Source organism: Amborella trichopoda, chromosome 7 (genome assembly GCF_054954075.1).
Source record: "Amborella trichopoda isolate Santa Cruz 75 chromosome 7, AtrichopodaSantaCruz75HAP2 v2.0, whole genome shotgun sequence".
NCBI classification, from domain to species: domain Eukaryota; kingdom Viridiplantae; phylum Streptophyta; class Magnoliopsida; order Amborellales; family Amborellaceae; genus Amborella; species Amborella trichopoda.
In genome coordinates, this window is record NC_142342.1 from 11030001 (window position 1) to 11045027 (window position 15027).

Here is a 15027-nt window from a genome sequence, read left to right on the forward strand (position 1 = left end):
ACATGAAATAAATATTTTACATGAAATAAATATTTTACATGAAATAAATATTTTACATGAAATAAATATTTTATAGGAAATAAATTAACCAAAATCGCCAATTATTTTTTTTTGTATTTTTATTAGGTGCGCTTCACGAAGATGTACACATGTTCCAAATTTCATATCATTCCGATTTGTGAAAAAAAAATGAAAAAATGAAAAAATGAAACACTATCGGACAATCGTGACCGTGCGATGAACTTTGGACGGTGATGAGGATAGGCGAAATCACTTTTCATTTTCGCATAGAGGCGTTGGGAAGACGTTTTCTATATATATATATATATATATATATAGGGTTTGTCTAGATTTAACAATCCCTCAAAATACAAAGGTTAATGCTAGAATGACTTGTGATGGGTGTATTTATCAAAAATATTAATTTTTGTTTAAATTTTTTTAATAGGTAATTTAATCATTAAGTAATGGCAAATTTAAAAATTTCACAAAAATATAATGAGATTTTGGAAGCTAGTACCCTGGAGCTTTATTTGAAGAGTACCCATATCCTTTAGTAAAAATTTCAACTTTGTCCCTTATAAAATGACAAAAATGCCCTTATCTTTTAGTGATATTTAACACAAACACCCTTACTTGATGAGCAAGATATCATAAAAATTAACTTTTTTTTAAAAAGCAACAAATTAGTCAGTAAATCCATCTTTCACAACGCACTCTAATATTGACCTTTGTAATTTGAAGGGTTGTGAATTATTGATTATTCTGTATATATATATATATATATATATATATATATATATATATATATAACACATCCACATGTCCTATAAACTTATATATGTAAGGTTGGGGCACCTAAAAATGTGGTGCCCACTTAGGTGGTCGGGTGCAGACTCAAGTTCTCTATTTGTTTGGTGTAGATTTCCATTGACGTTGTTGGTTTGGTAGATGAATGGGCTGCTCGTTTTTTCGAAGAACTTGATTATATTAATGAGGGTGAGAATGGAACTCGCTTTGCAAAAATGATGAAAAAGGACCTTCCACAGGTGTGTAAATCTTCTTTATACTGCATTTATTGATGTCATCTTCAGACCATTTCTATGGTCTTTTCTTATGTGCACTATGTAACTAGCAAGGAAGATGATAGACGAAATGTAAATTATATGATAACTTCTATTTGGTCCTTAGTTCTTGTTTAGCATATATTTGTTTGTATCAAGCGCGAATATGTGTATCTCATACTTAATGATGGAACACAGTTAATGATTAAAAAAATTTGAAATATACTCCATGTGAATTCTTGTTTGCAATGCATAGTTTTCAATAACATGTGCATAGTGATATCAATTCATGGTTTATGCACATATTATTTTTTTGTACATTATCATGCATAATCCGACTATGATAATTTTTAGGAGGTTTTAGATAAATTCCTATGCTAACTTTGATGAACCACAAAATTGTTTGTTTTGCATTTTCATCTTGCCGTTCAATAATTTTAAGATGTCATGTTGTGACACTCGTAATCATGACCACCACCGCCTACCTATTGGGATTTGTGACCTTTAAAGCCCCTAAGAGCATGAAAACAAAAAACTAGTGAATTGTGCACTTCAGTGGAAGTGTATGTTTTGTTGGTTGACTGACTTAGAGTTGGGTGGTTTATGGATTAGGTCATGTCTGAAACCCTTTTTCCCAGGCATAGGCATTACCATTGAGGGTTTTTGATGGGTCATTCGGTGTTGAGGTCGGAGAGATGCCTAGGGACGATGTTTGTAGGCTACGAAGCCACCGGTATTCTTTAGTGCGGTTGGAGCATTGTGAGTGCGAAGGCCAAATCCTCAGCAAACTTTTATATATATATATATATATATATATATTTATATATGGAAGATGCTACTGTAAGCCGGTGGGCTTACAAGTAAAACTACGCCCAACTGCCCAGATTGAATTTGGACCGATTTGACGGTCACGACCTCATTCGTGGGCTTACAGGAGCATATATATATATATATATATATATATATATATATATATATATATATATATATATATGTATATATAAAATTATAAAAATCTTCTGCCCCCCGAGAAAGAAAATACTCTTCCTAAGGTAATTAATGAACCAGAATCTTTTGATATGAATGCAATACAAGATTGTAATTATGTTAATCTTCTTGATAGTGTAATTACTCAAAAGTGGTTTACCATGATAAAAATAGTAGTTCAAAAAGAATATAGTTTTCAAACCATTGCGGTAATAGATTCAGGAGCAGATTTAAATTGTATAAATGAAGGGCTTATCCCTACTAAATATATTAGTAAGACGACACGCGTCTTAAATACGGCAAATGGCAGTAAAATGATTATAAACTATAAACTTTCTGATGCTGTAGTCTGTAATAATGGTAACTGCTTTGAATTCCCTTTCATTATGGTTAAAGGATTAAGTCTATTTGTAATCTTGAGAACTCCATTTTTAAATATGCTTTATCCAATAAAAATTGATAGTACTGGAATTGAAGCTAATATTGAATTCCAAGCTAATAAGCATTAACAAGTCTATCCAAAAAATCTCTAATAAAGAAAAAATTTTATATTACCTCAAGGAAGAAAATTAAAATATAAAACAATAGAAACCAAGCTCTTGCTTCCTGAAAATAAAAGGACAATAGAAAGCCTTAGAAATAATATTGAAAAAGAGATATGTGCTGAACTCCCAAATGCTTTCTGGAATAGACAAAAACATATTGTTAATTTACCCTATGAGGTTGATTTTCATAAGGATAAAATTCCTACTAAAGCTAGGCCTATTCAAATGAATCCTAGACTTTTAGAAATCTGTAAAAAGGAGATTGCTGAGTTACTTCAAAACAGACTTATTAGGAAAAGCTCTTCTCCTTGGAGTTGTTCCGTATTTTATGTTGAAAAGGCCTCTGAAATAGAATAGGGTGCACCTCGATTGGTTATAAATTATAAGCCCCTCAATAAAGCCTTAAGATGGATAAGACATCCCATTCCTAATAAGAGAGATCTTTTGGATAGACTTGTTAATGCTTGTATTTTCTCAAAATTCGATTTAAAGTCGGGATATTAGCAAATCCAGATTGCTGAAAAAGATCGTTATAAGATTGCTCTTAATGTTCCCTTTGGGCAATATGAGTGGAATGTTGTGCCTTTTGGCCTAAAAAAATGCCCCTTAAGAATTTTAAAATATTATGTATGACATTTTTAATCCCTATACCAAATTCATGATTGTATATATTGATGATGTCCTAGTTTTTTCTGAAAATTTAGAACAACATTTTAAACATCTAAATGTTTTTATTAAAGCAATTAAGATGGCTGGCTTAGTAGTTTCTGCCAAAAAGATTAGCCTTTGCCAAAAAAAAAATCAGATTTTTGGGACATAACTTTTTCCAAGGAGGAATAATCCCCATAGATAGAGCTATGGATTTTGCTAATAAATTCCCTGATATAAGCAAGGACAAAACTGAACTCCAAAGATTTCTTGGATGTCTCAATTATATCACTGATTTCTATAAAGACTTGGCTATTGATGCTAAGCCATTATTCCAAAGGTTAAAAAAGAATCCTCTTGAATGGACGGATATGCATACTTTAGCCGTTCGAAAAATAAAAATAAAGGCTAAAGAATTACCCTGCCTTACACTCTCTGATCCTACTGCTTTTAAAATCATTGAATGTGATGCTTCAGAAAAAGGATTGGGAGGAATTTTAAAACAACAGATTTTAAAAAGAGAACAGTTGGTCCGTTTTACTTCTAAAGCTTGGAATCCAACCCAACAAAATTATTCTACGGTTAAGAAGGAAATTCTAGCCATTGTCCACTGTGTGACAAAATTTCAGAGTGATCTCCTCAATAAAAAATTCTTAATTCGTACTGACTGTAAAGTTGCAAAAGATATACTTCACAAATATGTAAAAAATCTCGTTTCAAAACAGATCTTTGCTAGATGGCAAGGTATTCTCTCCTCTTTTGAATTTGACATTGAACATATCAAAGGTAATACTAATTATCTTCCTGACTTTTTGACCCGAGAATTTTTGCAGGGAAGGCAAGAGGAGTCTATCAAAAAAGGGAAGTATGGAGATAGTCCCTGTTCCAAGTAAAACCTTGGCATCATCATCATCACCAATAACCCCAAAACAGTTGACCAGAAAACAAGCTCAAGAAATAACGTTTTCTCCTGAACCAATACCGAGAGCCGTAAATACACCTGGAGAAAAGAGCAAATTTATAGAAACTTCTTTCATAACTATTATCATAATAGAAGATGACCAAAAAAATAAAGATCCCTGTGAAATAGCTGCAATATATTTGAGAAATCATCTACATCCTAATAATGGAGAAAAGAATAGAGAATGGTATGAAACCATTATTCTCGAAACAGGATCAATAACTCTGGTTCATTTTTATAAAAAGAATACTAATACGATTGTATATTCTAAATTCTAAATACGTAAAATAATTTCATATAAAGAATGGGGTGTTGACCCACTAAAACCCAGGAGAATACAAGCTAAAGGTTTCAATAATAAATACTACCAATATTTTAAATATATTAAAGCATGGCATGAGGTGTTTGCTTTTCAAAATGATATGAATTCTCATACATGGTTTCTACAAATTAAAATACCAGTAATAGGGGAATTCCCAAACTGGTTCAGAAACTGGTTCCAATTATGGGGCTCCGGAACGGATATACTACCACCCAAAATACAAGCTTCTCAAAGAAAATTCATGGATTATAATAATAACAGCCCCAAATAGATCTCTATATGTACTTTATGGCCTTATACCAGATCCCTTGGATCATGAAATGGTCATACCATTTATCTGATGATTATACAAATAACTGGGAATACCTTCCGAAATTAGGAAAACAAATATATATAAAATGGTGGGATGTTTATGATAATGACTCTCTAAATCCACCTCCACCTCCTAATACAAATATAAATATACCTGATTATCTAAATAAAATTCGTCAGCAATACCTTGAAGCAACCAAAGAAGAACTCAAGAAGAAGTTGCTGCAAATATTTGACGAAGATGAAGAAGCCATGACAACATCAACCCAAAATGAAGAATCTTATGAACAGGAAAATGACGACATGGATTATGGAATCTCACAATAGGAAAAAGCATAGTAAAGGACAGATCGACTGCAGTCTATCTAGCACACGAGTCCTTAGAATAGGTTGCCGACAAAATAGTGACCTCCTTTTACTGTTTATACCTTTCGGTCAGCTCCAAACACTGTTCATATCTTTTCACCGACAGCATCTGCCACCGACATCTTCAGTCACCTTAGAACGTGAAGACTTGCTTTTACTTTATGGACCTGAAATAATAATTTGAAGTCCGCCATACGCTTATAAAAGGAGAAAGGGTTCCTCAGCAGGAGGCATCGAAGAAAGGAAGGGAGAGTATTCTGGAGTCTAAGTCTGAGAGTATCAAAGAGTGTCAATTCTAAGTATTTTATTTGAGTGTTTTGGAGTACTATTTTATCTGAGTGGTTTGGAGTTCTGTGTGAACCATATATGTGTGATTGTCACTGGGATCATCTACCCAGCTATTGTCTAGAACAGTGGAAGCTTTTTTCTAGTTTCTACAAGTGTTGTATGTAAGTGTTTCTTTTCTAGCAGTTTAAAGTTTATTTTCTTAGTATGACTGTGCGCATTTGAATTATATATGTTTGATCTATATATGTGTGAAATTGTCATTTGAATGTCTAATTGGTATCAGAGCCATGTTTCGTTTACAGTGGTGAACTGTAGAATAGAACTGTTCTAAAGTTTAGTATGACTAAGAAAATTTCCCAACAAAGATAATAAATTGACACTAGAAGTCGTCGTGACCCGAACTACCAGTAGGCCAGGAGGAGCCGTGAAAGGTACAAGGAATGTTTTCGACTGACTCAATGATCAAAAAATTATCCGAAATGGAAAATTTCCTTAGGACACTATCCAGCAGGACAGCCTCTTCTTCTAGTACACTGCGTGTAAGAAATGGAGAAGAAGCAATTATAAACAATATAGAAAAACAGATCCAAAACTGAAATATCCCTAAAGTCCCAGCTTCTGATGTTTATAGAAAAGGGACATTTGAGTTCAAAACTAGTTTTTTATTAATACTGTAGAACAAAGTATCTCTATCACAGATGAGCAGAATAGTTTCCAACTCCTTTCTAATCGCATGATACAAGATCATAAGAAAAAAGAATATAAATACTTGCATATAGGACTTGTTCAAATCGCTATAAACCCCTTACTAGAATAGGTCTAAATAACTTTGTTCTACTCTGTTTAAGAGATGAACGACATAATAAGTTTTCTGACTCTCTGTTATGAATAATAGAATCAAGCCTTTGCAATGGTCCAATATATTTTAATTGTTTTCCCAATTTTTCAGTAGCCTTAACTGATCCTAATCTCTTGAAAGTCCTTACCCTAAACTTAAAAACTCAAGGGTTTGATATGAACTTAGGATCTCAGAATATTGCCTTAGTCTATAGGATATGTTATAAAGTCATAAATACTATATATATATGGAAACCTCATTTTAGGAGGCAACCCTTTAAAGAGAAACATGTACATTTACATAGAAAGAGTCCCCCTTACACTATAGCAATACGTGCATGTGGCTTGCTCTCAGGGGGGAACCTATAATCCCCACACTAGGGCCACGGTTCCACTATTTATTGGCCAACTTTTGCGGGACAATCATGAGTTGCTGGCATGTGGGTCATGGGTCCTGTATCGTTAGTTTGAGAAGATAGTTGTGGATCACGGTTTAGCACGCATGAAGTGCCCTAATAGTCAAATTTTGCTTGACCCATTTGTATCAATCCACTTCTAAAGCTATTTTTGAGTGTTATATATTTTTAAGAACATGACATTATTGTTTCGATTTTTATTTATGTTCATGTAATTTTTAATTGTTTTCTAAATTTTTAAAAATTATTTTATTCATCAAAACTCTAAAGAGGCAAGTGTTGATATTTCTGAAGCTTAGAGGGACATAATGAGGCCCATGAATTTATTTATAGTAATACGTGCATGTGACTTGCTCTTAGGGGGAAACCTATAATCCCCACAGGGCCGTGGTTCCACTATTTATTGGCCAATTTTCTGATATTTCTAAATGTAGAACTTTTAGAAACTTAGAAATATTTCTTTCTAAAAGAAATTTTTCAGAAAAACAAATGCGCTCGAAGAGATTTTGTAAAGATTTGTTTGGTTGTGGATGAGGTTTTCATGTAATTTGGTCATAAGATATGTTTTGAAATTTTGGCTTGACCTATTACTTGTTGAAATGTTGACTTTGAATTTCTAGAAACTGTATTTTTCAAAGATAAAGAAATTCTAATGTAATTAGAAGATTATCTTATCCGATGTTGACTAGGAGTGGATATGGGTCAAAGATTCAAGAGATAAGATTCCTAGTTTCCTTCTTAATCATGATGGTTAATTTTAGGAATAGATGGCTCTGATTTGTTTCTCTCTCACCTCATAGATTATGAGGAAATCTTTTATTCAAATTGACACCTAAGTGAGATAAGCATACCCTTGGGCCATTGAGGCCAATATGAAGGGGTCCCCCCTCATTCACACCATCAGATTTTCTGACCTCTCTCTCACTCCCCTTCTCTCCTTTTGTCTCCTCCACACCCCTCTCTGGCTCTCCCTCTCCTCTCTCTAGCCTTCTCTCTCCATCTCTCTTGTAGGGTGGCATGCCCCACCTTGGTCAAGGAGAGGGAGCACACTCAGCCCCAGTGGCTAAGGGGGTGGTGCCACATGGTGGCATACCCAAAGTCGAGTTGAAAAGAGACCCAATAGTCGTCTATGCTCTCAGCACCACCTTAGTTAGAGGGTATTGTTTGAGGTACTTCCCACTTTAGAGGATTCAGTAGGACCAAAGCCTCAAAGTACACCATCAGTTCAGTAATCGGATGTGAGATGTGCCTAAGTTCTTGGGGGGTACCCTAGGAAAAGGATTAATAAATCTTCACAGACTAGAGATGGTGTCAATGCAAAGTTAGAACTTTGGAGGGATGCTCTAGGATCTAAAGGTTTTAAAATTTTCTGGACCAAGACAGAATATATGAAATGCAAGTTTAGTAATAATAGAAGTAGGAACGAGGAATTCATTAAGATTGATGGCCATGAAGTACCTAAAAGAGCTTATTTTCTATATCATGGGTCGAAAATTCATGAGCATGGAGAGATTGAGGAAGATATCATGTATAGAATTAGAACTAGGTGGGCAAAGTGGAGATATGCTTTTGGAATCTTACGTGACTATTGCATACCAATGAATGGGATAGATTTTTGGGTGGTCAAGAAACAACATATTTATAGAATGAGTGTAGCTGAGATGAAGATGTTGAGATGGATGAGTGGTAAGACAAGAAAAGATAGAATTCAGAATGAATACATCGGAGGGAACTTAGGGGTGGCTCTAATAAGCAATAAGATGAGGGAATATAGACTTAGGTGGTTTGGCCATATATGGTGTCGACCTAGAACAACATTGGTTAGGAGGGGCGATTTGGTTTAAATAGATGACTCTAAAAGGGTAAGGGGATGGCCTAAAAAGACGTGGATAGAAGTAGTGAGAAGAGATATGGTGATCAATAGTCGGACTTAGAGTATGGCCCTTGATAGAGCGGAATGTTGGAACGGGATTTGTGTAGCCGACCCCAAATATTTGGGATAAGGCTCGATTCATGATGACGACAATGATGACCTATATATATATGTTAACTTCTCTAAAAAAAAAAAATACGACCGGTGTGCCAAGACAAATGGTGGGACTACACCAATTATTGGAGATGCTTCTAAAGGATGCAATGAATTCAACAAGCTCGAGGACGCTCGACCCTAGGAGAATGATGTAGTTTTTTTTTTTTTTTTTGGTAGGAGACTAAAGTTGGATATGCGATTGTTTGGTCCCTTTTTCTATTTATTTATTTAACTTCAAGGTATTTGTGTTTTTTTTCATGTAGAGAATTGAGGGGTAGAGTTAGAAGTTTAGAAACAGTTTAGTTTCTAAAAGCCGACGGATTAGGATTTAATAGTAATAGGGTTTCTCAAGGAGCAAGTTGGGCTTGGGGGTTTTCTTCTATAATTATAGAAGTATTGGACAACAAAAACTGGAGAAGAATTGAAATTTTGGTTCTTGTGAAAATATCGTTTTGGGGTAGACTTCTCTTCAGACGTAGAGAAAGGGTTGAATATCTCAAACTTTGGGTGGACTCCCCCGTAGGCCTAGAAATAGGGTATATTCTCTCACCCTTCCTTATATTTTTTATATTTTTGGTTTATATCATTTTTCGTTTCCCTCCTTGCATCAAACTGTTCCTTCTCAACAATTTAAGCCGTGGGTTGCATGGCATCTACTTCTGCCACCTTGAACTCATCCAATGTTTTGATAGTTAAGTGACATATCCAATCACTAGTTTGTATGCCCTCATCAGTCTTAAAGCAAACCCCTCAGGCGACCAGGGACTTATAAGGACATCTACAAGGTGATATCACAACGTGCTTTAATCCATCATGTATTCCTCCTTAATCCATCATGTATTCCATACATTATATCATATCAGCTGCCTTTATCCATCATGCATTCCATACACTATATCATACCAGCTCCTTGTGTGATAGATAAATGAGCCAAATATAAGTACATAAAGGAGTAAAAGAAAACATGACAATATATTACATTCTCTAACATTCATAGAAGCCAATCGTGGTGTGATGCTCCTTCATTCTTGAGGCTGTTACAGATTTTGTCAATAAGTTTGCTGTCATCAAGTATGATGGGATGTACTCAAAGCTAATCTTTCCATGCAAAATGAAGTCTCCTGTAGTATGAAAGCTTTAGTTCTTGGTCAGCCCATGATGCTTAGATTTTATTATAGCAGCCTAATTGTCACAATGAATTGTGAATGAAGCTCCCACAATATTTGGAAGGGTTATCTCCTATAAGAAGCTTTGCTACCATCTGGCCTCCCAGCTGACTTACCTCCCAGATCCCCATACTCTGATTTAATGGTCGAGATTCTTGCTTCTTACTATCCCATGAAATGGCATTGCTGCCTTATTTAAATATCCACCCACTAGTGCTTTTCTTGGTATTATCTCCCCAACCTGTATCACTAAAACCTTAAAGAATAAGAGGTAAGTATCTGTAGCAAACGCCATACTTCTTCAATTGTATTTTATTATTCTTTTCCAGTCCTCCATTACTTGCATTACTTACCAAACCCACTGCATTAGCTTTGTCGCATCGTGCACAATTCATGGCATGAGCATGGTAAATTTGGTGCTTGCCGTTAAAGTTAGCTACATAATAATTCTTTATGAAAACAAACCATATGGAATTTCATGTATGTATGAAGTGTGAGATATGTGTAAGTGATAACTATACAGTTCACATTGAAGAGTCATCCTACAATTGATGTTCTTTAATATTGTTGAATGGATTACATCTTGGAGAATCACCCGAGTGATAATGTTCTTGATTACAGTTTCAAAAAATATACATCTTATGTTCGACTTATCCTTTAATATAATTGTTCGGTTAATGTATTGGCTTCCACACTTCAAATTTCTTATAATTTTGTCTTTAGTGTTGTGGGCTAAGTATTGTGCAAAGCATACTTGTTGTTTGTTTTAGTATTCTAATAATTTAGCAGTTTACTTTCTGTTCATATTATTTATTTTGTAACTCAGGTGTGAATTTGATTTTGAATTTGTAAGGTTGTTATACCAAAGACATATAGCAAGTATACCTCAAGGAAGGTTCTCACCACTGAATGGATAGAAGGAGAGAAACTATCGCAAAGTACCGAAGATGATGTTGGAGCCCTTGTGAATGTTGGGGTTATATGTTACCTTAAGCAGGTTCATTTCTTCAAGCACATACCTGGAATTTTATGCTTCTTTTCTCATATTTCTATTTCATTCTCTCTCTTTGGATCATCTGACTCATCAAATCATAATCAAATATAATGCAGGGAAGAACAAAGCATTGTACTGCCAAAAATCCTATAGCCTATGTCCATTTCATTCTTGTTCATCCCTTGTTACATATCAACTTACTGAGTTGTTAGTCATCATCTTTGCCTCCTTTTTACATGACTGATGTCAATAACGAAAGATCAGTGTTCAGAAACTTGCTCGGGCAGTGGACTAGGCAACCCCAAACTGAACTACTCGGGCAACTCACTTCGGACTCACCATAGTTATTCCCTAGTCAATGAAAGGGGAAAAAAAGGCCCTGAAAAAATTGGAATGAATTCCAAAAAAAACCAGAAAACATTGAAAAATTTCTGAACTCAACACTTTTTTAAGTCTCTGTGTGTATAAGAAAATTGACAAAAAATGGAAACTTACTTAATTTTTTTGGAAAGATTATTGAAATACTCATTAGAGATGAAATACTTAACATTTTGTCAATTTGCAACTATTTCAAAACCATGCGTTTTTAATGGGTATTTAGAAATTAAATAAAAAAATATGGGTTAAGTGTTTAATTGTTCATCTCTAATGGGTAATTAGATAAAATTTCTTTTTTTTATAAAATGCAACAATTACATAAATAATAATAAAAGATTGAGTGATTCTAGTAAAGAATCAAATATATTAATTTAAACTGAAAAAGATTTACCCAAAATTATGAGGCTGATTGATGCAGTCCTGGGCCTGCAGGATGTTGCTGGGAAGCACTCAACCAGTTAGGTAGGGGTGGAATCACTCATACCGAGTTAGAGGAACACTCAACTCCGATGGAGGACTCACTCAACTCCAAAAGGCAACAAGAAAATGGTTGCAAATATTTCTTTTTTTCATTCAAAATTAATCTTCCATCTTTACAGCCATTGTATAGCACATTTATAAGTTCAAAACCTAAATTTACATGCTTCCACAGACCCACTAAGCAAGTCCCACTACATTGGAAGACCAAAGCCTACCTTTGGAACTCTTAAGACAATAACTACATGCCAAACTAACCTAGTACCTGCGCAACATATCCTCTAATGCAAAGTACATTGACTTTAATGTGAGACTCCTTTCTTCCATATAGAATTTTCCAACACAAAATAAACTCATGCACTTGCATCATGCAATACCGATTCCCCAGGGTAACAACCACGCTAACTAGGTGTCCACCTTGGTGTTGAGTAATAGTGTCGAAGTATAGGACTATGCCCTGACTGGGCACTGCATTACCGATTCCCCAGTATTCATGCTCGGTGCAAATCAGTGCCTCCAATCGTTATCCAAGGTTCCTCATACCCCAACAATAAGACCCCCGAACCAATTTTGGGTTTCAAGAATGGATCTAGGGTATTTGATATCTTGAAAAATTAGGATGATCTTTGATTGGAATTTCAAATATCTAAAATCATATTTATTTTGACTTTTTTATGTAAATCAAGGTTATGGTTGGATCAAGAACACAAAACTATGCATATGGATCAAAATTCATTAGGTAATAACTACAGATCGCAAAGAAATAACAGTTTTTCAAAATTGACCAGTTTTTTTCAATCCCAAAAATTTCTCATATTTGGTGTTCTTTCTAAAATCTATTGGTGTTAAAATCCAGATCAGGCTAATTTCTTACTTAAAATGAATTTTTGGCTTAAATGGGCAACCCTAAAGCTCAAAACTTGAAGAAACAAAAACAAAGGGGGGCGGATTTTGAGCCCCATTTTAAACTTAGCAATGTGCAGTAATCCTAGTGACTTACCCTGATATTGTAGCAACCTGGGTGAATCATGCCAGAGTTTTACAGTGCTCTGATGAGTTGCTACAGTAATTTGCTGAGCACTATACAAGTCATATACAGGGTACATTATGTACCTGTTCCAGATTTTGCACCCTACCGAGAGCCTGAGTCTGAATCTAGATGGGCAAGTTTTAGATAACTGCTAAAGGGGATGTAAAGTGTGAAATAGTTGTTGTAAAAGTATTAGTTACCTCAAGTAATGTCAAATGGTCCTTTCAGCCACTGGATGTCATTAAGGAGTTTCCAAACTCAATGTAAAAAGTTGATCGTTTAAATTTGCTACCCCTTGAGAAAAGGTGAGCTTTCTATCCTGGTAGAATCCCTGGGACCGAGTTCCAGCATATCCAGCTTCCCATTCACCTAGATCCTTCGCGTCAAAGGAGGTCTTTATGGAACTTTTCAAATATTTCTTGAAAAGATATGCAAATTATTATGGAAATTTAAATGGAAGAAAAAAGGGGGTTAGTGAAGGATATCCTTTTTTTATTATAGTCTTATTAGGTTGCTCACCTTGATTAACTTAAAAGGGGAAGATGCTTTTTTGGTTGATCATGCTATGGGATTCAAGAGCTTGATGGAATGGGAAGGGCTAGCAGTTCATCTCTTACTAAAGCCATAATAGTATGCTAGTCATGACAAATTTATTACATAAGTAGGGGTAGCAACCGAGCCCGGCACAGACCGGACCGAAGAGGCCCTCGTCCAGTCTGTTCTGGGCCTACCATCCTTAGCCAATGGTTGCCTGACCCTGGTTCGGTCCTTGGGCTGTAGTTTATGGCCCAAGCTCTAGTTTTTAGGGCCAGGCCAACCAGGCCGGCTCCCAACCCATTGCCAGCCCTACACATGAGAATGAGAAATTTCGTAGGAAAAATGGTTAACATTTCTTTCTATATATTCTGGGAAATGAACTTTTCTGCACTGTTATAATGCATCATGGTGGTCCTCTCAGGATGGATGCTTTTTGGATACTCAAAACCTTTTAATGATGTTGGTTTTGGGGTTTTAATTTGTCGGTTTTGGGGTACTTCTTTCTGGCTTTAAATGTTTTCCAACTTGTTGAGACTTGAGAAAGAAATGAAATTGCATTTTGGCCATCTAATGAATGCTTGAACCATTCGATGACATACTCTATACAGTGGTTTTTCCATTGCTTCAATTTGATTTAATTATATAAGACTAATCTAGTTTATGTCAATAGATGGTAGTAAATATGATCTGGCTGGATATAAAGGAATATATTAGGTCTAGCAGTTCGTACCATCCTCCTAATTTATCCACATCAGGATGTAACCATATGCGTCCATTATACATTTATCTTTTGGACTGTTTTTTCCTATGTGATTACATTATAGAATTAATATCTTTTATTGTGATAATTGAGTGTGACCAGCAGTTGTCGCTCAATCTAATACATTTTTCCATGTGGATTTCAGTTGCTTGATACTGGGTTTTTCCATGCTGATCCACATCCAGGAAATATGATCCGAACTCCTGATGGGAAGCTGGCTATACTCGACTTTGGTATGATCTTCTCTAATGGCCCATACTGTTGCAGACTTTAATGTATAATTTCCACTAAGAATGTTAAATTTTTTGTCATTATACAGTATAAATTGATAAATGGTCCCATTTCTGTGGGAGATACATTTACCATTTTACTGATATACATCTTGTCTTAGCAGGTCTTGTTACCAAATTAACTGATGATAAAAAATATGGGATGATTGAAGCAATTGCTCATCTTATTCATCGAGATTATGATGCGATTGTCAAGGATTTTGTCAAGCTTGATTTTATCCCAGAGGGAGTTGATTTAAATCCCATCTTACCAGTTCTAGCTAAGGTTTTTGATCAGGCCCTTGAAGGAGGAGGAGCAAAGAACATTAATTTTCAGGAGCTGGCCTCAGATCTGGCTCAAATCACATTTGATTACCCATTCCGAATACCACCTTATTTTGCTTTAATAATAAGAGCAATTGGTGTGCTGGAAGGTATTGCTTTAGTGGGCAACCCAGATTTTGCTATTGTGGATGAGGCATACCCATATATTGCACAGGTGGGAGTTAATTTTGGGTTGATTAAATTATTACATATTTGCCTCAAAAGTATTGCATCAGCCTGTTTATTCTCACATATGAACTCTTAACGCATGTGGGAGTGAGTTGAGGGTAGGTCTGACTATTTCAAATTTCTTTCCT

At 35.2% G+C, this 15027-nt stretch overlaps 1 protein-coding gene across 10 annotated transcripts in view; it reads left to right on the forward strand.

Annotated features, from left to right (window-relative positions):
• LOC18444027 (Protein kinase superfamily protein) overlaps positions 1–15027 on the forward strand; it is a 47353-nt gene that overhangs the window by 11112 nt on the left and 21214 nt on the right. For 7 of the 10 annotated variants that reach the window (XR_016058925.1, XR_016058924.1, XM_088871263.1 and 4 more), the window contains 4 exons: positions 924–1049; positions 10795–10938; positions 14263–14350; positions 14512–14885. Coding sequence is in view for 5 of the 10 variants with exons in the window: in XM_088871263.1 (XP_088727389.1) it covers positions 924–1049; positions 10795–10938; positions 14263–14350; positions 14512–14885 (732 nt within the window). In the remaining 5 variants the exon portion in view is untranslated. Of the gene's footprint in view, positions 1–923; positions 1050–10794; positions 10939–11745; positions 11863–14262; positions 14351–14511; positions 14886–15027 lie in introns of those variants that run through there. The other 3 variants (XR_016058927.1, XR_016058926.1, XR_016058928.1) reach the window with 2 other exon arrangements.